The sequence below is a fragment of the Oncorhynchus masou genome, chromosome 24 (genome assembly GCF_036934945.1).
Source record: "Oncorhynchus masou masou isolate Uvic2021 chromosome 24, UVic_Omas_1.1, whole genome shotgun sequence".
NCBI lineage: Eukaryota > Metazoa > Chordata > Actinopteri > Salmoniformes > Salmonidae > Oncorhynchus > Oncorhynchus masou.
In genome coordinates, this window is record NC_088235.1 from 89,391,688 (window position 1) to 89,413,790 (window position 22,103).

Below are 22,103 nucleotides of genomic sequence, written 5' to 3' on the forward strand. Positions count from 1 at the left end.
CAGCTGTCTGGTCACTCACTAAACACAAACACTAGGGACAGCTACATCAGTTTTTGTGTATGTGTGTCACTGCCTCATCCCCCTTTCTCTCACTTCCTCCTCTCTTTCATCCTCTGTCCAAATTGGTCGGCTTTTAGCCGTCAGCTCTTTTTCTTCCTTCCTGTCCTCTTCACTGCTCTCTCACTCAGTCTCATCACTGAGCTCACAGTTTCTCTCTCACTCGGTCTCATCACTGAGCTCACAGCTTCTCTCTCCCACAGTTCTTCAACAGTTTTTGTCTCTGGGACTATTTCTTGGTATTATTTTACCATAGCGTACCATCAATGTCTTTATCATTTCTAATGTTTATTAACCTCATACTCTTTGTGTAGCTTTGTATTGGTCAGAGAAATGTGGTAAAGGACTTGGTAGAAATGACCACTAGCGATGTAATGACTGGGTGAGGGGACATTTCAATTTTCTAACTGATCCTCTGTCTCAACAGCTGATCCTCTGTGCACGCATTACATATCTCTCTCAATCTATGTGCATGTATATGGATCTCTGTGTATGCATGTAGCATGCAGTATATCTGCTCTCTCCCACACTGTGACCCATATGTAAGATACATCATCTCACCATCTCGCTCGTTCTCAAGCTAAGCTCCACAGCACCTGCCTCTCTCTCTCTCTAAACCTCCCAGCTCTGAGGAATAGTTCACCCAGACCACATATTGACTCTTCTATTTACAACATGCTAACAGGACTCATCACACACATAGTTTTACCTGAACAATTCTAATGCTGGGCTGTAGCTAAGTAGACATACAGTACAATCTTAGCTAGCTGACATACTGTAAGGGCTTCATAGCCTACTGTCTTTTGTACCCATGAGATGAGGTAACTTTGTAATCTGAGTGAACTATCCTTTTAATCCCTCCCAATTTAACCTCTTCTCAGTCCCTCCCCTGACATCACCCCTGACCTCAGATCTCTTCACAGGTCATCCGTAAGGGCTGGCTGACCGTCAACAACATCAGTATCATCAAGGGCGGTGCCAAGGAGTACTGGTTCGTCCTGACCGCTGAGAGCCTGTCCTGGTTCAAGGATGATGAGGTGAGCACAGAGTCACTGATCTGGTCTGATGATGAGACGACTGAAGCTGCTAAAGCTTTACTATTGATGCTTACTAGTAGAGTAGTGATGGGGGGGTCGACACAGTTACATATCGGGATATTATTTTTGGCAATATTATTTTTGCACTAGTTGGCTGTACTTGTACCAAAAAACTCCAGTATTTTTCCTTCATAGGTGGTTTTCCATCTTCTTTTTAAATAGGGAGCCAATTTATTTTTCAACACTAATTTCTATGACTGATCAAAACTAGTTCTCATGGCTCTCTTGTCCCTCTGCAGTCGACATACAGTGCCTTCAGAAAGTATTCACACCCCTTGACTTTTTACACTTTGTTGTGTCAAAGCCTGACTTTAAAATGAATAACATTTAGATTTTGTGTCACTGATAAACACACAATACCCCATAATGTCAAAGTGGAATTATGTTTTAGAAATGTGTACAAATTATTTCAAAATAAAAAGCTGAAATGTCTTGTTATTTCAAGCCTAAATAAGTTCAGGAGTAAGAATTTGCTTAACAAGTAACATAATAAGTTGCACGGACTCACTCTGTGTGCAATAATAGTGTTTAACATGATTTACCTGATCTCTGTACCCCACACATACAATCAGTGAATTTCAAACACAAATTCAACCACAAGTCCAGGGAGGTTTTCTAATGTCTCACAAAGAAGGAAACCTATTGGTAGATGGGTAAAGAAAAAAACAGACATTGAATAACCCTTTGAGCATGGTGAAGGTATTAATTACACTTTGGATGGTGTATCAGTACACCCAGTCACTACGAAGATACAAGCATCCTTTATAACTCTGTTGCCGGAGAGGAAGGAAACCATGAGGAGTTGGAGTTTAATGGCAGTGATAGGAAAAAGCTAAGGATTGATCAACAACATTGTAATTATTCCACAATACTAACCTAAATGACAGTGAAAAAAAGGAAGTCTGAATAGAATAAAAAATATTCCAAAACATGCATCCTGTTTGCAATTAGGCACTAAAGTAAAAATGCAAAAAAATGTGGCAAAGATATGAACTATATGTCCTGAATATAAAAGCGTTAAGTTGGGGGCAAATCCAACACAACACATCACTGAGTACCACTCTTTATATTTTCAAGCATGGTGGTGGCTGCATCATGTTATGGGTATGCTTGTCATGGGCAAGGACCTTTTCAGAAGTACAATAACCTGAAGCACAAGGCCAAATATATGCTGGAGTCGTTCAATAAGACAACTTTGAATATAGCTGAGTGTCCTTGTTACAGTTTTAACTTAAATTGTCTTGAAAATCTATGGCAAGACTTAAATGGCTGTCTAGCAACAATCAACAACCAACTTGACATAGCTTGAAGAATTTTTTATAATAATGTGCAAATATTGTACAATCTAGGTGTGAAAAGTTCATACAGACTTACCCAGAAAGACGCACAGCTGCAATCGCTGCCAAAGACGATTCTAACATGTATTGATTCAGGGGGTTGAATACTTATATAAATGAGATATTTCTGTATTTAATTTGCCAAAAATTCAAAAAACATGTTTTCACTTTGTCATTGTGGGGTATTGTGTGTAGATGGGTGAGAGAAAAAACAAACATATTTAATCAAGTTTGAATTCTGGCTGTAACACAACAATGTGAAATAAGTCAATGGGTATGAATACTTTCTAAAGGTACTGTGAACAATATGTTTGGAACATCGAATCATAATAAAATCACAGTATCGAATCGCAATACATACAGAACCGTGAGAATCGCAATACCGTATCGGCACCTAACTATTCCCAGCCCTATAATAGAGGCTGGACAAAATACACACCTGAGCACCCCAGACCAACACACACACATTTATTACACATACATTTCTGTTAGCTACAAAATAACTCCAAATACTACTGTCTTCTGCCGTAGGGAAAGGGAGAGTGTCATAACGGGAATGTAGGAAAGACATGGGCAGCTAGGGTTCGAGTTATCACCATCATCATCAAGCAGGAAGTCTGGGGTATACTGGCTCGGATTGGCTCTGGGAGCTGTCCGTCAAGCTGTAGGTGCGATGTGGTTTGTCCTTGGGTCAGCGGGGCTGCCATCTGTCTGCCTGTCTGTGCCTGCTGTACAGGATAGGAAGGTCTGCACAGCAAGTGTAGACAGGCAGACACACCACAACACACTCTCTCAGCCTAGCATAGCACTGCTCGCTCATGAGGTCCACAGACTGTGTTTGTTGGTGTATGTGTGTCAGTGTGTTTTGTGATGGGCTGGCCTGTAACTTAGGTAACTCAAATGAACACATGTAAGTACAGAGCTGGTCCAATACTTCTTCAACTAAGCCCCACTCTTCCCCTGCTCCCCCTCTTCCTCCTCTGGGAGTTGAGGCATTTGGAGCAGTTCACTCTGACACAGCTGGAGCTGCCCCAAGCCAAACCAACACACACATCTCCTTAATCATTAATTTATTGTCACTCCTCACGTTCCTTTCACAGGGGTATAATGGCAACAATGATCTAAATAACACAGTCTCTTCTAACAGCAGTGTCTCTGACAACACTACTGATAGGAGAACTACTACTAGCCTGGCTGGTACAGGAGGTTCTAGTGCCCCTTTGCTCTGCCTTCTATTTCACAATATTACACATTACAATATTAGACTTTACTACACAGACTGTACTTCAGTGTCGTTCCAGGTATGCTGGGAAAGGGGTAATAATCTATGGTGAAATAGTAATCATAACTCTTATCTAAAGGGCAACAGGGTTGACTACTGTTGGAGCCCTGTACTCTCTCCATGCGCCGACAGTATGTGTGTTTGTCTCAGTGAGGGGGATGTCCACTGTAATAAATGATCCTTACTATCACAGCTACATCAGCATGTTGCCCCAACACCACTGTAGGCCTCAGACACACTCCTCGAGTCAGACCCAGGCCAAGCTTCTCTCTCGTTAAGTCTCCTCTATTTGAACCCACTTTCTCCACCTCCCCAAAATGTTATCTTTTTCTTTCCCCATTCCTATCTCTCCCCTTTCCCTCTCTTTTTCTTTCCCCATTCCTATCTCTCCCCTTTCCCTCTCTTTTTCTTTCCCCATTCCTATCTCTCCCCATTCCTATCTTTCCCCATTCCTTCCCTTTCCCTCTTTTTCTTTCCCCATTCCTATCTCTCCCCTTTCCCTCTCTTTTTCTTTCCCCATTCCTATCTCTCCCCTTTCCCTCTCTTTTTCTTTCCCCATTCCTATCTCTCCCCATTCCTATCTCTCCCCTTTCCCTCTCTTTTTCTTTCCCCATTCCTCTCTCCCCTTTCCCTCTCTTTTTCTTTCCCCATTCCTATCTCTCCCCTTTCCCTCTCTTTTTCTTTCCCCATTCCTCTCTCCTCCCCTTTCCCTCTCTTTTTCTTTCCCCATTCCTATCTCTCCCCTTTCCCTCTCTTTTTCTTTCCCCATTCCTCTCTCCCCTTTCCCTCTCTTTTTCTTTCCCCATTCCTCTCTCCCCTTTCCCTCTCTTTTTCTTTCCCCATTCCTCTCTCCCTTTTCCCTCTCTTTTTCTTTCCCCATTCCTATCTCTCCCCTTTCCCTCTCTTTTTCTTTCCCCATTCCTATCTCTCCCCATTCCTATCTCTCCCCTTTCCCTCTCTTTTTCTTTCCCCATTCCTCTCTCCCCTTTCCCTCTCTTTTTCTTTCCCCATTCCTCTCTCCCCTTTCCCTCTCTTTTTCTTTCCCCATTCCTCTCTCCCTTTTCCCTCTCTTTTTCTTTCCCCATTCCTCTCTCCCCTTTCCCTCTCTTTTTCTTTCCCCATTCCTATCTCTCCCTTTTCCCTCTCTTTTTCTTTCTTTCTCTGGCCCTTCTTCTCTGATTCCCTCCATCTGTCCTTCTCTTTCCTGCTCTCTCCCTCCTATTTCCCCTCTTGCTGGGTCTCTCTCCTTTTCCCTTTCTCTCTCTCCCTCCCTCTCTCTGATTGGCAGTCTCTTTGGGCCTGTACACATTCCTGGCTGGAGAACTCAAGGTTTAGTCCAAACACCCGCTTAGCTTCCAACATCTAGCTAGAGAAATCCCACATGGCCGCTTCTTCACTTCAACCCCCCCTCCTCTCTGTCCCCCCCCCCCTTCCATGTCCCCCTTCTCCCCCTCAGACTCCCACTCACAACTCTTCCACACATCCAGATCACCTAGCCAGACCACCAGACTTCAGACACCCTTTCTCTCTCACTCTCCCTTATGATCTCTTACTTTTTCATCAGCTCATTCAATCATGTCTCACGACAGTGTGGTCACCGTTACTTATTTTCCTTACATAAACACACATGCTGAACCCAGTCACACACAAACACAAACTCCCTCCCATATTTGCTGCTCACACTCTCTCAAGTATAGATACCCACTGTTTAATCTAAACAAATTATACACACTAATCTCCACACACTAAATGGTGTATAATCTCTATATAACATTAAACAGACATTCCTCCTTCCCTCTCTCCCTGCCTGACGGGCAGCCTGAGGAAAAACAGACGACCTGCGCCCATACTCACCTTATACACATTCCCATACAGCACCCATACACTCACATTACACTGTACATACAGCACCCATACACTCACATTACACTGTACATACAGCACCCATACACTCACATTACACTGTACATACAGCACCCATACACTCACATTACACTGTACATACACATTCCCATACAGCACCCATACACTCACATTACACTGTACATACAGCACCCATACACTCACATTACACTGTACATACACATTCCCATACAGCACCCATACACTCACATTACACTGTACATACACATTACCATACAGCACCCATACACTCACATTACACTGTACATACACATTCCCATACAGCACCCATACACTCACATTACACTGTACATACAGCACCCATACACTCACATTACACTGTACATACACATTCCCATACAGCACCCATACACTCACATTACACTGTACATACACATTACCATACAGCACCCATACACATTCCCATACAGCACCCATACACTCACATTACACTGTACATACACATTCCCATACAGCACCCATACACTCACATTACACTGTACATACACATTCCCATACAGCACCCATACACTCACATTACACTGTACATACACATTCCCATACAGCACCCATACACTCACATTACACTGTACATACACATTCCCATACAGCACCCATACACTCACATTACACTGTACATACACATTCCCATACAACACCCATACACTCACATTACACTGTACATACACATTCCCATACAGCACCCATACACTCACATTACACTGTACATACACATTCCCATACAGCACCCATACACTCACATTACACTGTACATACACATTCCCATACAGCACCCATACACTCACATTACACTGTACATACACATTCCCATACAGCACCCATACACTCACATTACACTGTACATACACATTCCCATACAGCACCCATACACTCACATTACACTGTACATACACATTCCCATACAGCACCCATACACTTACATTACACTGTACATACACATTCCCATACAGCACCCATACACTCACATTACACTGTACATACACATTCCCATACAGCACCCATACACTCACATTCCCATACACTCACATTACACTGTACATACACATTCCCATACAGCACCCATACACTCACATTACACTGTACATACACATTCCCATACAGCACCTATACACTCACATTACACTGTACATACACATTCCCATACAGCACCCATACACTCACATTACACTGTACATACACATTCCCATACAGCACCCATACACTCACATTACACTGTACATACACATTCCCATACACTCACATTACACTGTACATACACATTCCCATACACTCACATTACACTGCACATACACATTCCCATACACTCACATTACACTGTACATACACATTCCCATACAGCACCCATACACTCACATTACACTGTACATACACATTCCCATACAGCACCCATACACTCACATTACACTGCACATACACATTCCCATACACTCACATTACACTGTACATACACATTCCCATACAGCATCCAACCATTATAATCTACAGACTCACCTGCAGCCTTTTACCACAGCACAGTAGGGTGTCTGTCTGTGTCCGGTCTGCTTGCTATATCACACAGTCAGTCTGCAGAGAGACCCAGTTCCAGATAGAGCATCTTTGATATATGATCCACCATGAGCAGCCTGACACACACACACACACACACACACACACACACACACACACACACACACACACACACACACACACACACACACACACACACAATCATACTGACCACTTACTTACAAATATAACAGGCCTCTAGGCTTTCGAAACACAAACAGAATAACAACGTACTGTAGTAGCAGACAGCAAAAGGCAAACCAGCAAAGAGCAACTCATATATCTAGTCCCAGTGTGAATGTGCATGTATGTGTGTGTGTGTGTATATGCTCGTGTGTGTGTGTTTTGAGAGAGAGTGGTGGAAGCCATTCCTTGCCCAGTCTAACCAATGTGCAGACTACTGTACACCAGTAAGACCCTGAACAGGTAGTCTGAACACTGGGATGACGGAACAGGACTCACTCTCTCCTCTGCCTCTTCTCTCCTTCTATTTCTTTCTCTCCGTTCCTTTCTCTTTGCTTTTTATCTCTGAAGTGTTGGAGGAGTAGAAAGATTCTTCATGTCTCCTCTCTCTCCGTTTTATCTTCTCTCCTTCCTTTCTTTTATCTTGTTTTTCACCCATCCAAAGGTTTCATTGACAAACTGGTTAAAGGATTCTCAATGTCTCCTCTCCTTTCTCGTCCTGAGTGAAGGGTGAGGGGTCCTCTTCTATTGGTCTGGGTCCTGTTCTGGTCGCGTCCCGGCCCGGTCCAGTGTGTGCCGGGGATGTGAGGGGCTGCGTCCGAGCAAACGAGTATCCAGCCTCGACGTGGCACATTCACTCTCACCACTGGGGATCTGCCAGTGCACTTAGTGAAGGCATAATGAAAAAAGGGGGGAAAGGGATGGAAGAAGGGAGGGACTGAGGCGCCATATATGGGTTGTTGGGACCCTTGGGAATCAACTTTGGAGTGGTCTGCAGTTTCTCTCTCTCTCTCTCTCTCTCTCTCTTTCTCAAGCGGTACCAGATGTCTGTCGTCTGTCGGAGCGCCAGCCTCTCTCTCTATATATGTTTTTTCTGCCTTTCTAACAGGAAGTGGGCCCCTCTGTAAAAAATAGAGCGGAATGAAGGAAGAGTTGCAGGGTTCAGGAGAGACCAACACACACACACACTGGCATGTGTGAGACAGACTTACACCTTTCAGTCTTTTTTTTTCATCTTTACCTTTCCTGGCCAATGGGGCGCTCCTTTTTAGGCCATATCTTCATCCTTTTTAGGCCATATCTTCATCCCTTTCTCCATCTCTCCCTTTCCTCTCTCTTTCTCCATCTTCCCCCTTCTCTCCAACCATCCTCCCTCTCCACTTTTTACTGTAGCGGTTTCCTGAGAATAGCCCCTCTGGAAGGGGGAGTAGAGTGGAGGAGAGGATAAGCGAGAGGGGAGGAGAAGGGTGGATGAGAAGAGAGAAGGGAGCAGGATGGCGAGAGAAATGTGGAGAAGAGCGAGGGGAGAAGGGTGGAGAAGAGGGGGATGGAGAAATGTTGTGTTTTAGAGCTTCACTTTGAGCAATGACTTTCACATGTAGGATGGCTTCTTTCCCTCCCTATCTTGTTCTCTTTCCTCCTCATCTCTCACTCACTTTTCCTTCCCTGTTTTATTCTCTCTTTTTTCTCTCACTCACTCCATTATTTTCCACTATGTAATGTAGAGTAGTCCAGTCCCTTTATGCATCCTAGCTAGCTCTGTTTCTCTGCTGTTTCCACCACAGAGAAGAATGTTAACAAACCAATAAGACACCTCCCTCCATGCTATACTTAAGCAATAAGGGTATATGGTCAATATACCACGGCTAAGGGCTGTTCTTAAGCACAAAGCAGAGTGCCTGGACCAGTGGTGTAAAAGTACTTTAAAGTATAAAGTAGTTTTTGAGGGTCTCTTTACTTTACTATTTATGTTTTTGCCAACTTTTACTTCACTACATTCCTAAAGAAAATGTAATTTTTACTTCATACATTTTCTCTGACACCCAAAGGTCCTCGTTACATTTTCACAGGAAAATGGTCCAATTCACACACTTATCAAGAGAACATCCCTCGTCATCCCTACTGCCTCTGATCTTCGTTTGAAAATGTTGTCTGAGTTGGAGTGTGCCCCTGGCTATCCGTCAATAAAAAAATAACAAGAAAATTGTGCCATCTGGTTTGCTTAATATAAGGAATTTGAAATTATTTATTTGACTTTTGATACTTAAGTATATTTTAGCAATTCCATTTACCTTGATACTTAAAACCAAATACTTATTGTATATTTAAAACCAAATATTTTACTGGGTGATATTCAGTTTTACTTGAGTCATTTTCTATGAAGGTATCTTTACTCAAGTATGACAATTGAGTACTTTTTCCACCACTTGCCTGGACACAGCCCTCAGCCGTGGTATATTGGCCATATACTACAAACCCCTGAGGATCCTTATTGATATTATAAACTGGTTACCAATGTAATTACAGCAGTAAAAATAGATTGATATACCACAGCTGTCAGCCAATGGGGCTCGAACCATCCAGTTTATAATAGAGCATATTTTCTCTGCATGCTGTTTCTGCTTTGACCAGAACAGTAGACCTATCAATGAATGAACCCTTCTTCTATCCTCTCTCATCACATCTCTCTCTCTCCCTCCATCCCCCCATCTCTCTCTCCATCCCTCCGTCTCCCTGCCTCCATCCCTCCCTTGATCCCTCCCCCTGTCTCTCTCCGTCCATCCCTGCCCAGGAGAAAGAGAAGAAGTACATGTTACCATTGGACAACCTGAAGCTGAGAGATGTGGAGAAGAGCTTCATGTCCAGTAAACATGCCTACGCCATCTTCAACACCGAACAGAGGTGTGTGTGTGTGTGTGTGTGTGTGTGTGTGTGTGTGTGTGTGTGTGTGTGTGTGTTTAAAGTGGTGTTTTATGAGACAAGGTTATGACAGACATATCTGAAAGAGATGGAGGGTGAGGTTCAGGACTTTGACACCCTAACTTTGTGACTTCCTCAATGACAGAGGGAAGCAGTGGGTTACTGGACTGAGCAGGCCAGGGCTGAGCTGGGTTGGACCTGGCTGGGTAGGGTGTGTGGACCATAGTATACCAAGGGCAGGCTCATTAAGCAGCTATTCAATGTCAGAGTTCTGGACCAGAGACGAGGCTGTTCTTGTTAGGAAACTATTTCTCAGATCGCCACAAGAAGGAGGGAAAGAAAAGAGACTGAGGGCTGGGTGGGGTGAGAGTGGAGGAGAGGGAGCGATCAGCCAGGAATGTGTCAAAGCGTGTCCTACTGCGCCCCCTGTTCCCCCTTCTCTGTCTGTGTGTGTGTGTGTGTGTGTGTGTGTGTGCGCATGCTTTTGTGTCCAGAGTGCTGATGCCGGTGCTCTGTATGTCTGTTTGACATTTATCAGAACCTCAGGAAAGTCCCTGATCTGAAGGCAGGGGGAGAGAGAGTGTGGAAGGGTAAAGGGAGAAACATGCTAAAATTCCTCAAGAGGAGAGAAGAGGAGAAAAACTCCCTGGACACAGCGGAACTGAGCGAGGAAAAAGGAGAGGAAAAAGTGGGATTTGGGAACTGGTTACAATCCAGCCATTGTAACGCATTGAGTGAGTTAGTGAGTGGAAATGAGAGAGCCCCCTTCTGGCCATCTGACCAGCAACATCTCCAGCAGCATCTGGTCTACCATCAAGGGATCAACCAGCCTAGCATACAGACACTTGAGATGTCATGGGATACTGTATGTGGTGAGGCTGCTCTCCACAACACTCAGCCTTCGTTTGGAGACAAATACACACACACACCACCAACATCGGCAGCTTAGAAAACATGAGAGAGGGAGAAACAAAAGGAAAGGAACAACAGAGTGATCAATAGAATATTTAACAGATGTGTGTGTGTTTTAACAGATGGGCTTTAGACAGCTCCAGATTTCTGCCACTGTCAGACACAGCGGCGTCTCCCTGACTGAGAGGGGGGGGGGGAGAGAAGTAGAACGGGGGAGATGAGAGAGCGAAAGATTCATTGTGTGTGAATAGGTGTGTTCCAGCACTCATAGCATGCCCTGTGTGTGACAATTGTTGTAGTCATGTGTATGCATATGGAATGCAACCTCAAACCTGGAAAGGAAGGTGACTATTTGACTGTATCTGTTATAATTGTTAGAATGTAGAGTACCAGTCAAAAAGATTGGACACACCTACTCATTCAAGGGTTTTTCTTTATTTTTCTCTATAGCAAGTCTCTTCTTATTATTGGTGTTCTTTAGTAGTGGTTTGTTTGCAGCAATTTGACCATGAAGGCCTGATGCACACAGTCTCTCCTCAACAGCTGACGTTGATGTGTCTGTTACTTGAACTCTGTGAAGCATTTATTTTGGCTGCAATTTCTGAGGCTGGTAACTGTAATGACCTTATCCTCTGCAGCAGAGGTAACTCTGGGTCTTCCTTTCCTGCGGTGGTCCTCATGAAAGCCAGTTTCGTCATAGCGCTTGATAGTTTTTATGACTGTACTTGAAGAAACTTTCAAAGTTCGTGAAATTTTCCGAAATTTTCCGCATGTCGCAAAGTAATGATGGACTGTTGTTTCTTGTTGCTTATTCAATCTGTTCTTACCATACTTTAGACTTGGGTCTTTTGCCAAATAGGGATATCTTCTGTATACCCCCCTACCTTGTCACAACACAACTGATTGGTTCAAAAGCATTAAGAAGGAAAGAAATTCCAAAAATTAACTTAACAAGGCACACCTGTTAATTTAATGCATTCCAGGTGACTACCTTATGAAGCTGGTTGAGAGAATGCCAAGAGTGTGCAAAGCTGTCATCAATGCAAAGGGTGGCTAATTTGAATAATCTCAAATATAAAATATATTTAGAATTGTTTAACACTTTTTTGGTTACTACATGATTCCATATGTTATTTCATAGTTTTTGATGTCTTCACTATTATTCTACAGTGTAGAAAATAGTAAAAATAAAGAAAAGCTCTTGAATGAGTAGGTGAGTCCAAAATTTGAGTGGTACTGTATATAAGAACTATAGGAACCTCGAGCGGGGTATAGGTGTTTTTAAGCTGCTGGCTGGGAAATGTAGTTTGATGACGTAGCTGACCGTATGTAATGTTATTGTAGGAATGTGTATAAGGACTACAGGTTCCTGGAGCTGGCGTGTAGCTCTCAGGAGGAGCAAGACAGCTGGAAGGCGTCTCTGCTGAGGGCCGGAGTCTATCCTGAGAAAGTCACTGTGAGTACCCTAGTCATATCCCCTGACCTCTAAATCTGACCCTTAACCTCTAACCATGATCTATAAAGTAACTGAATATTGTTACCCTGACCCCTAACTTTTCACCCTGACAATATCCTACACCTGCCCTAAATGTCCTCTGCCTGGCTATCCTGCCCCTCCTCTCTCCTATCTCGTTCCCTCTACAAGCTCTCCCCTCCTGTTGTTGGCTGCTCATAGCAGCATTCCTGGGCTATGATGTCATTGTGTGTGTGTGTGTGTGTGTGTGTGTGTAGACTCAGAGAAATTGCAGATCTGTTTCTAATCAGCACTACTCCCCTGCCCTTGTCTCCTTTCCCCTTCTCTAACCCCGTCCCCTCTTTTCCCCTTCCCCCTTCTCTAACCCCCTCCCCTCTTTGCCCCTTCCCTCTTCTCTAACCCCCTCCCCCTGTCTCCTTTCCCCTTCTCTAACCCCCTCCCCTCTTTGCCCCTTCTCTCTTCTCTAACCCCCTCCCCTTGTCTCCTTTCCCCTTCCCTCTTCTCTAACCCCTCCCCTTGTCTCCTTTCCTCTTCTCTAACCCCCTCCCCTTGTCTCATTTCCCCTTCCCTCTTCTCTAACCCCTCCCCTTGTCTCCTTTCCTCTTCTCTAACCCCCTCCCCTTGTCTCCTTTCCCCTTCTCTAACCCTTTCTCCTTCTCTCTTCTCTAACCCCCTCCCATTGTCTCCTTTCCCCTTCTCTAACCCCTCCCCTCGACTACTTTCCCCTTCTCTAACCCCCTCCCCTTGTCTCCTTGCCCCTTCTCTCTTCTCTAACCCCCTCCCCTTGTCTCCTTTCCCCTTCTCTAACCCCTTCCCATTGTCTCCTTTCCCCTTCTCTCTTCTCTAACCCCCTCCCCTTGTCTCCTTTCCCCTTCTCTAACCCCCTCCCCTTGTTTCCTTTCCCCTTCTCTCTTCTCTAACCCCCTCCCCCTGTCTCCTTTCCCCTTCTCTAACCCCTTCCCATTGTCTCCTTTCCCCTTCTCTCTTCTCTAACCCCCTCCCCTGTCTCATTTCCCCTTCTCTAACCCCCTCCCCCTGTCTCATTTCCCCTTCTCTAACCCCCTCCCCTTGTCTCCTTTCCCCTTCTCTAACCCCTTCCCATTGTCTCCTTTCCCCTTTCCCCTTCTCTCTTCTTTAACCCCCTCCCCTTGTCTCCTTTCCCCTTCCCCTTGTCTCCTTTCCCCTTCTCTCTTCTCTAACCCCCTCTCCCTGTCTCATTTCCCCTTCTCTAACCCCTTCCCCTTGTCTCCTTTCCCCTTCTCTCTTCTCTAACCCACTCCCCTTGTCTCCTTGCCCCTTCTCTAACCCCCTCCCCCTGTCTCCTTTCCCCTTCTCTAACCCCCTCCCCTTGTCTCCTTTCCCCTTCTCTCTTCTCTAACCCCCTCCCCCTGTCTCCTTTCCCCTTCCCTCTTCTCTAAACCCTCCCATTTTCTCCTTTCCCCTTCTCTAACCCCCTCCCCTTGTCTTCTTTCCCCATCTCTCTTCTCTAACCTCCTCCCCCTGTCTCCTTTCCCCTTCTCTCTTCTCTAACCCCCTCCCCTTGTCTCCTTTCCCCTTCTCTAACCCCCTCCCCTTGTCTCCTTGCCCCTTCTCTCTAACCCCCCCCCGTCTCCTTTCCCCTTCTCTAACCCTTGTCTCCTTTCCCCTTCTCTAACCCCCTCCCCTTGTCTCCTTTCCCCTTCTCTAACCCCCTACCCTTGTCTCCTTTCCCCTTTCTCTAACCCTTCTCTAACCCCCCCTTGTCTCCCCTTGTCTCCCCTTCTCTCTTCTCTAACTTCCCCCTTGTCTCCTTTCCCCTTCTCTAACCCCCTCCCCTTGTCTCCTTTCCCCTTCTCTAACCCCCTCCCCTTGTCTCCTTTCCCCTTCTCTAACCCCCTCCCATTGTCTCCTTTCCCCTTCTCTAACCCCTTCCCCTTGTCTCCATTCCCCTTCTCTCTTCTCTAACCCCCTCCCCTTGTCTCCTTTCCCCTTCTCTAATCCCTCCCCTTGTCTCCTTGCCCCTTCTCTCTTCTCTAACCCCTCCCCCTGTCTCCTTTCCCCTTCTCTAACCCCCTCCCCTTGTCTCCTTTCCCCTTCTCTAACCCCCTCCCCTTGTCTCCTTTCCCCTTCTCTAATAAAAAAGCTTTATTAGGTTAAGGAACTTTCCATGTTGCCAATGCAATATACTGTACCTTACAGCAGCCATGACAAATGACACCACTAACAGCCACCTCTCTCCCCCACTCTTTTCCCTCCCTCTCGCCATCCCCCTCTCTCCCTCCTCTCTCTCCGTCCATCCCTCCCTCTCCCCAGGTGGATGGGGAGTGTAGTGGTTCTAGTGATAGTATCTCTATGGACCCTCAGTTGGAGCGTCAGGTAGAGACCATACGGAACCTGGTGGACTCCTACATGAACATCGTTTACAAAGCCATCAGAGACCTCATGCCCAAGACTATCATGCACCTCATGATCAATAACGTAAGACTGTCTGTCTTTCTGGGGGCGTTCCAGACCATCTTTATCACATCTCATAACACCTGGACAGAACCACATTGTTATCCTAGCAATCTGATCTATAAGACTAGTACACTCTCAGGTTGTACAACATATGACACAACGGTTGTGATACAGATATACAAACATGTTTAGACAACCATGGCTTTGTGTGGTGCCTCCATCCCTCTCTCCTCCTTTTCCCTCTCTCCTCCCCAGGTGAAGTTGTATATTGGTAGTGATCTCCTGGTGCAGCTCTACTCTCTAGCAGATAAGTGTGTGTTGATGGATGAGTCTCCAGAACAGGAGCAGAGGAGAGAGGAGGTGCTGAGGACTCACTCTGCCCTGAAAGAGGCTTTGGCCATCATAGGAGACATCTCTACCTCCACCTCCTCTACTCCTCTACCTCCTCCTGTCGACTCCTCCTGGCTGCATGGAGCCCCTGGGACCAGCTGCAGGTAATACACACACGCACGCGTGTACATATGAATGCATGCACACACACGCACGCGCACACCATAACTCTAACCCCATTCTCCTCCAGGTCTCCCAGTCCTACAGCTATAGCTTGTAAGCGAATAGCCGCTGCTCCTAGAGCCTTGCCCTCCACCAGAGGCCCTGCACCCATGGCCCCACCAGTCCCCTCCCGCGCCGCAGCCCATGGACCAATCAGCAATCACGCTGATACCACCCAGTCTCCACCCACCGGACTCATCAGACCCCCCCCTAATGTACCCAGGTAACCATGGTGATGTTATTTTATTCATTAGCTATTTGTTGGAATTCTCTGTGCGTGCAGAGCCAAAAATTGGGCTGCAGAGGTTATTTGAACTGGATGGGGGTCAGCAGTGTTTCTCATCTCTTTCCCATCAACCCCAGTATACATTCGTTCTCTCTCACAACTTCACTTCTCTTGGCATGGATTTGTTTTACTGCTTTCCATTTTTCCACATGCAATATCTCTCCCCTCTCCTCCACTTCTTCCCTGCACTCATTCCTCCCCTGCTTTTGGCCCGTCTCGTTTTCTTTCTGCCTCATTTCCTCTCCACAGTTATTTTGGGCCTCACCCATCATCCCTCTCAAGCCCCTCCCTAACTCACTCCATAACTCTCCCTCTCTTTTTCTCTACCTCTATCCCAGGAAAATTACAAGGCCTTTTCTCCTATTTCACATCACAGGAACACTCTACCAGTACACACACACACACACCAAAAGATTCCTTTGTCTCCACAGGGATCTTTCCTGGTCAGCACTAGCAGGAATGCTCACTGATTTTTCAACAGGACTTTCCTCCTGAGGGCACGCTGTTTGCTTTAGGAGATCTTTAGTGTATTATTTTATTTTAATACTAAAATAAAAACTTTGTTTGAATTGTAGAGTACTCTAATACTTTAAATATCTACTACATGTGTATGATGTATGTACTGTCGTGTGTGTGTCCTGTAGTAGGCGTAGAAATGCCTGAAACAAGATCCCCCTACATACTGGTCTTGATGGAAAAAAATGTAATAAAAAAAATGTTGGGAGGTTCTCTTCTGTACTGTTCAACCAATCCAGTAAATGTGGAGGAGGAGTTAAGATGGAGTGTCGCCTTGTTAATAACGTCCAAAAGCGGCAGTCACGCTGAACATTTGGTTGTTGGGGCACAGGCTCGTCCAGTAATGGTCTCTCTTCTCTGTCCCTTTTTCCAGGAGGCACCCCCCAGCTGTCCCCACGAAACCATTGCACTGACCCCTCCCCACAACACAACAATGCCTCTTATAGGACAACGACATGGATTATATTACTACTTTTTTTGTAATGCATTTTTTAAACTTCTTTGCCAAATCCCAAATGCACCCATATCCCACAACCCTGAGGCACTTCTCCTATCCTCTACCTTCCAGACACTTGCAAAGATCTGAAATGATTGGATAGGTGTAATCAATGTGGTGACTATTTCTACTAGTCTATTAGAGGGCAAATTGAATCCATTGCCATATTGATAATTTCTACCCATTCTAAACTCATATCAATCTACCATTTTGCTGGAGACTCTTATCCAGAACTTGTCAATGAGCTGTCTAATCTGTAATAGTGTGCTGTCTCTCCTTCCCCACTTTCCTTCCCTCCCTCCCCTCTTTCTCCTTCCTTCCCTCCCTACCTCTTTCTCCTTCCTTCCCTCCCTCCTCTCTTTCTCCTTCCTTCCCTCCCTCCCCTCTTTCTCCTTCCTTCCCTCCCTCCCTCCCCTCTTTCTCCTTCCTTCCCTCCCCTCTCTCCTTCACTCCCTCCCCTCTTTCTCCTTCCTTCCGTCCCTCCCCTCTCTCCTTCACTCCCTCCCCTCTTTCTCCTTCCCTTCCCTTCCGTCCCTCCCCTCTTTCTCCTTCACTCCCTTCCCCTCCCCTCTCTCCTCCCCTTCCTTCCCCTCTCTCCTTCACTCCCTTCCCTTCCCCTCTCTCCTTCACTCCCTTCCTCTCTCTCCTTCACTCCCTTCCCCTCTCTCCTTCACTCCCTTCCCCTCCCCTCTCTCCTTCACTCCCATCCCTCCCTCCCCTCTCTCCTTCCCTCCCCTCCCCTCTCCTTTTGTACATATGGTCTACAAATGCTGGAATGTGTGTTACCATGTGTGAGCTTTGTGTAAATACACAAAAACAATACCACTGTTTCTATGGTTTTAAATAAACTGGGTTTTAATTTTCTACAATGTTGTGGACATTTTACTTGAAGATTTGTATTATTTGATAGATCCATAAATATTAACAGATTGGATAATTCCAATCAGCGCGTCAAAGAGAGGGACAGACTCCCAGCCACGCTTCTATTAGTATAATAAGCCATACAGAAATTATATGTCACCCTTTAATTAGGCAAATAGTGCTTTCTACGCGTTGTTACATTGCCTTATGTCTAGGTTGAAGATAATTTCATAGTATTAGTATTTTTTCGACCTAGTTTTATGTGCCTGGTGGTCGTGTTGAATTCGATGTCGTCGGTGCGCGAATGTAGCATCATTAACTTCTATTGTTACGACATTCGTGTGAAAACCAGACAAAACCATTCTGGCCTTGTCTCGTGGGGGTGGGGGGGTGAGAGAGACACTATCCACGGCTGAACTCAGTCGAGGATCAAACAATTCACCATGGAGCCACAGGAACGACCACAGCCCTGGACAAAACCGAGAACCAACCGCGTCAGGCCCGGGAAAGGCGATGTGAAGGTAGGCCTACGGCTGACATCAAGTGGATTTAGAACGGTACTCCATACACGTAGTTTAGTGTACCCGACTAATACACTAACAGTACATCTTTTTGGTTGTGGCACCAGTCAAGCACACCTGATTCTACTTGTCAACTAATCATCAAGCCATTGACTCGTTGAATCAGGTGTTTTTATCCAGGGCTACAACAAATGTGCTGTTGGGGTTATTCAAGGACCGGAGTTGGGAAACTGCTCTTGACTACATGCAGTATCAGGTCTCTCCTTTCCAATCTCGTCTAACCACAGTCAACAGTAACACTATCCACTGAATAAATTCATTACACATACTCACGTTTTTATGAGTTAATGAAACCTTTGAAAGTTTGCCCTATTCTGAATAATTTGTCACTAACCTATATGATGTATAATAAAAACAACTTTTATAACAAAGCTGCATTTAAAAAAACCTGACAGTACTACAAAAATGTTAATCATTACAGGTTGAATATTTCCTACTTAATTCAACAATTCAACATGTTTGCAATTCAACAATTCAACATGTTTGCAATCATCATGCTTCAGAGCCCTTGGTTACGAGACACACATTTAGACATTTTTTTCATTTTTGTACAATGAATAAATGAACAATGTCCTTTCCTAGTGCTGGAATCTGAGCAAAGAACATTATTCATTCTAGATGAGAAACCCTCCTTGTTCTGCTAAAATAGGAGCAACATATTTCTCTCTGAAGTGTTTTCAGGATGCCAATCATGCTACCAGTCTGGTATTTGAGGATGACAACATTGGCTAACCCTCCTCAGTGGATTAGGGGGTGTATGTGGCTTGCCCCACCAGTCCTCTCCCCATCAGTGTAGAAAGTGTGTCAGGTCCTCTCGTATCTCGGCCTCATCCCAGGGTTCCTGTATGTTATCCTTGTCTCTCTGCAGTTTGATCAACTGGGCCCAGCAGAGCATGCTGAAGGTATGAAGGGAGGAGGGAGAGGAGTCCAGGCCCCAAGTGGTGGGGAAGGGAGAGGCCAGGCAGATTGAGGCGAACAGGGCAGCATTGAGAGAGGGGGAGTGGGCTGGGTGTAGGGGAAGGCCACCAGCATCAAGGCTGTCATGGCGTAACCGTGTCTGTATTGACGGACTCTTAACGTCCTGAGGACAGGAGAGAACCCGAAGGTGAAGATGGAGGCACTGTTCACGTCAGAGCAACGATTACACTGGTGGCTGTCTGAATTCTCCCATGGAGCCAGTGCTTGGTAGAGTCAGTATCCAAGCAGGGCACAGAGCAGGCCGCTCCACAGCAGGGTGGAGAGCAAAAAGATAGGGTTTAGACTTGAGACATGCCCTAATGTGGTAGAGGAGTCTAAAACTAAATCATAACCTATTTCCTATTCTAGTGCACAACTTTTGACTACAACCCGAGATATGTGACTTACACCATATTGTTCTGGTCACGTTAGTGCGCTGTGGAGAATAGGTTGTCATTAGAGCTGTAAGGTGTGTACAGTATCTGCTCCATGTACAACCAGCAAGTGAGGAACAGAGCCACAAAGGAGATGTGCCACCAGTCCTGCCTCCCGCACCACAGCGATATAGGTGGAGACCCTCGTTCCTCCTGAGCTCCTCCATGAAGCGGTGGTCCACGTAGTTATCAGGGAAAGACTGGCGATCCCATAGCACCTTCCTCCAGGACACTGCCTGGGGCCACCCCCGACCCACTGTCTGCCCCATACTGGACAAACACATAACCTTGTGTTATGTGTCTGTCGTTCTGCCCCTGAACAAGGCAGTTAACCTCGGCCATCATTGAAAATAATAATTTATTCTTCACTGACTTGCCTAGTTAAGTAAAAAAGGTACCATTTTTAAAAAATAACCATAGGCAAAATATTAATCCCATAGATCACAACTAGTATATTCCCTATACTACCACATCCTTCTCACACACATCATACAGAGACATGGGTAGTCAAATTGGTACTATAGTTTCAGAGCACAACATTATCGCATAAAAATGTATGACAAGCACTGCCAGGTTTGTCTTGAAAGCTGATTGTGGTTGTTAGCTCTATTATTCCTCAGTAATCATTCAACAACAGAACCATCCTGAAACGATCCCAGAGACCATGTTACATTTCTGTTATAACTACACATTATTTAAGTAAAAAGGGATTTCCAGATTCGACCTGCGAAGGACTGGTGCCTCAAACAAAACTGGGAACTTAGATATTTCTGACTTCAGTGCATTCAAGACAACAGGGAAATCTTTCTAGAGCAGTGTTTCCCAAACTCAGTCCTGGGCCCCGGGCCCCCTGGGTGCATGTTTTTCTCCGAGCACTACACATTCAAATAATCAAAGCTTGATGAGTTATTTGAATCAGTGCTCGGGCAAAAACCAAAATGTGCTCCGGGGGAGGGGGGCAGGACTGGGGGAGGGGGGCAGGACGGAGTTTGGGAAACCCTGATCTACAGCCCCCCCCCAGCAGAAACTTCTCCAGTAGAAATCCATCACACTTGTAGGCGATTATAACATCCATATTGTTAACCTTATCAATCACCATTATTCGCCACGCCCTTTTGGGGCTTGTCTAATGTCTTACCTCGGGGGCTGTGTTTCAAGCGGAGCTCCTCTGAACCTTTTTTCAACCTTCATTTTATTTACATACTGTACGGTCTTTGACCATGAGTTGGATTGTCACTTGTTGAGCTGTAACAAGAACGCTGTCGCTCCTAAAATCTCATCCTTCCACTACCCGGAAGTGAGGTCCTGAAAATGTTAAATATTAAACAAGCTTGAATGGGTTTCATATTTTGTAGATTCAGTCCAGCAACAAGAGACAAATAAAACAAAAAGTTAAAACTCCCAAAAAATCATTAACTGGTTTCATAACTATTGATTTCTGTGTACAGGTGTCTATGGTGAACATGTGTGGTCCCTCCTCCACCATTCTGGGGAAGATCTACCAGCAGACTGCCCTGTCTATCAACAGGTAATAACACACACGTCCTAGAGATGCCTGTATATGTCCATAGTCAATACCCAGTCCAGAGGAGTAAACCCTGGCCCTACGCTCCCCACCTGATGGGCCTGGCTCCTGTACTAATAACCCAGACCTCTCCTCTGCAGCACCCGGACAAGCAGAGGGACAGAACCAACCACACCGACCACGGTAAGCATAGGATGAGGGGATTAGGGCTAGTTAAATTCATTGTTTGGATTACAGAGTTAGGGACTACAGACAGGCTTTAATGTTAAGTCCTATGAGCAGGGGTTAAATTAGGAATTGGAGAGCCTTTTGGGTGGGGGGTGGGGGTACAGTTAGGATTATGGTTGAGGTTATCCTAAAACTAGCTTCATGTCCACATTCCAGTTCAACCCAAACCCTAAATACATCTCCAATCCTAGTCCTATGTTCAACCCAAAATACATCTCTAATCCTATGTTCAACCCAAACCCTAAATACATCTCTAATCCTAGCCTAATGTTCAACCCAAACCCATCTCTTATCCTAGTCCTATATTCAACCCAAACCCTAAATACATCTCTAATCATAGCCTAATGTTCAATCCAAACCCTAAATACATCTCTAATCCTAGCCTCATGTTCAATCCAAACCGTAAATACATCTAATCCTAGCCTAATGTTCAACCCAAACCCATCTCTTATCCTAGTCCTATATTCAACCCAAACCCTAAATACATCTCTAATCATAGCCTAATGTTCAATCCAAACCCTAAATACATCTCTAATCCTAGCCTAAAATTCAATCCAAACCCAAACTACATCTCTAATCCTAGCCTCATGTTCAATCCAAACCCTAACCTTGGTTTGTCATACTTCTCTTTGGACCCATAAACTGCAGGAGCTTGGCCCCGGCTCAATGTGACAATGTTTATTGACTATCTCTGACCCTAGCTGCAGGCAGGGACCCCTCA

The 22,103-nt window shown here is 45.3% G+C and overlaps 1 protein-coding gene and 1 pseudogene across 2 annotated transcripts in view; one reads left to right on the top strand and one right to left on the bottom strand.

The window, feature by feature from the left end:
• Positions 1–17,665, top strand: part of LOC135512967 (dynamin-2-like) — a 32,838-nt gene extending 15,173 nt beyond the window's left edge. For both annotated transcript variants that reach the window (XM_064935527.1, XM_064935528.1), the window contains 7 exons: positions 981–1,094; positions 9,997–10,106; positions 12,381–12,492; positions 14,803–14,967; positions 15,202–15,440; positions 15,527–15,721; positions 16,674–17,665. In XM_064935527.1, the coding sequence (XP_064791599.1) occupies positions 981–1,094; positions 9,997–10,106; positions 12,381–12,492; positions 14,803–14,967; positions 15,202–15,440; positions 15,527–15,721; positions 16,674–16,713 (975 nt within the window). In that variant the 3' untranslated portion in view covers positions 16,714–17,665. The remainder of the gene's footprint in view (positions 1–980; positions 1,095–9,996; positions 10,107–12,380; positions 12,493–14,802; positions 14,968–15,201; positions 15,441–15,526; positions 15,722–16,673) is intronic.
• A 1,360-nt stretch (positions 17,666–19,025) lies between these two features.
• Positions 19,026–19,971, bottom strand: LOC135511471 (phosphatidylinositol N-acetylglucosaminyltransferase subunit C-like; annotated as a pseudogene).
• Between the last annotated feature and the right edge of the window lie 2,132 nt (positions 19,972–22,103).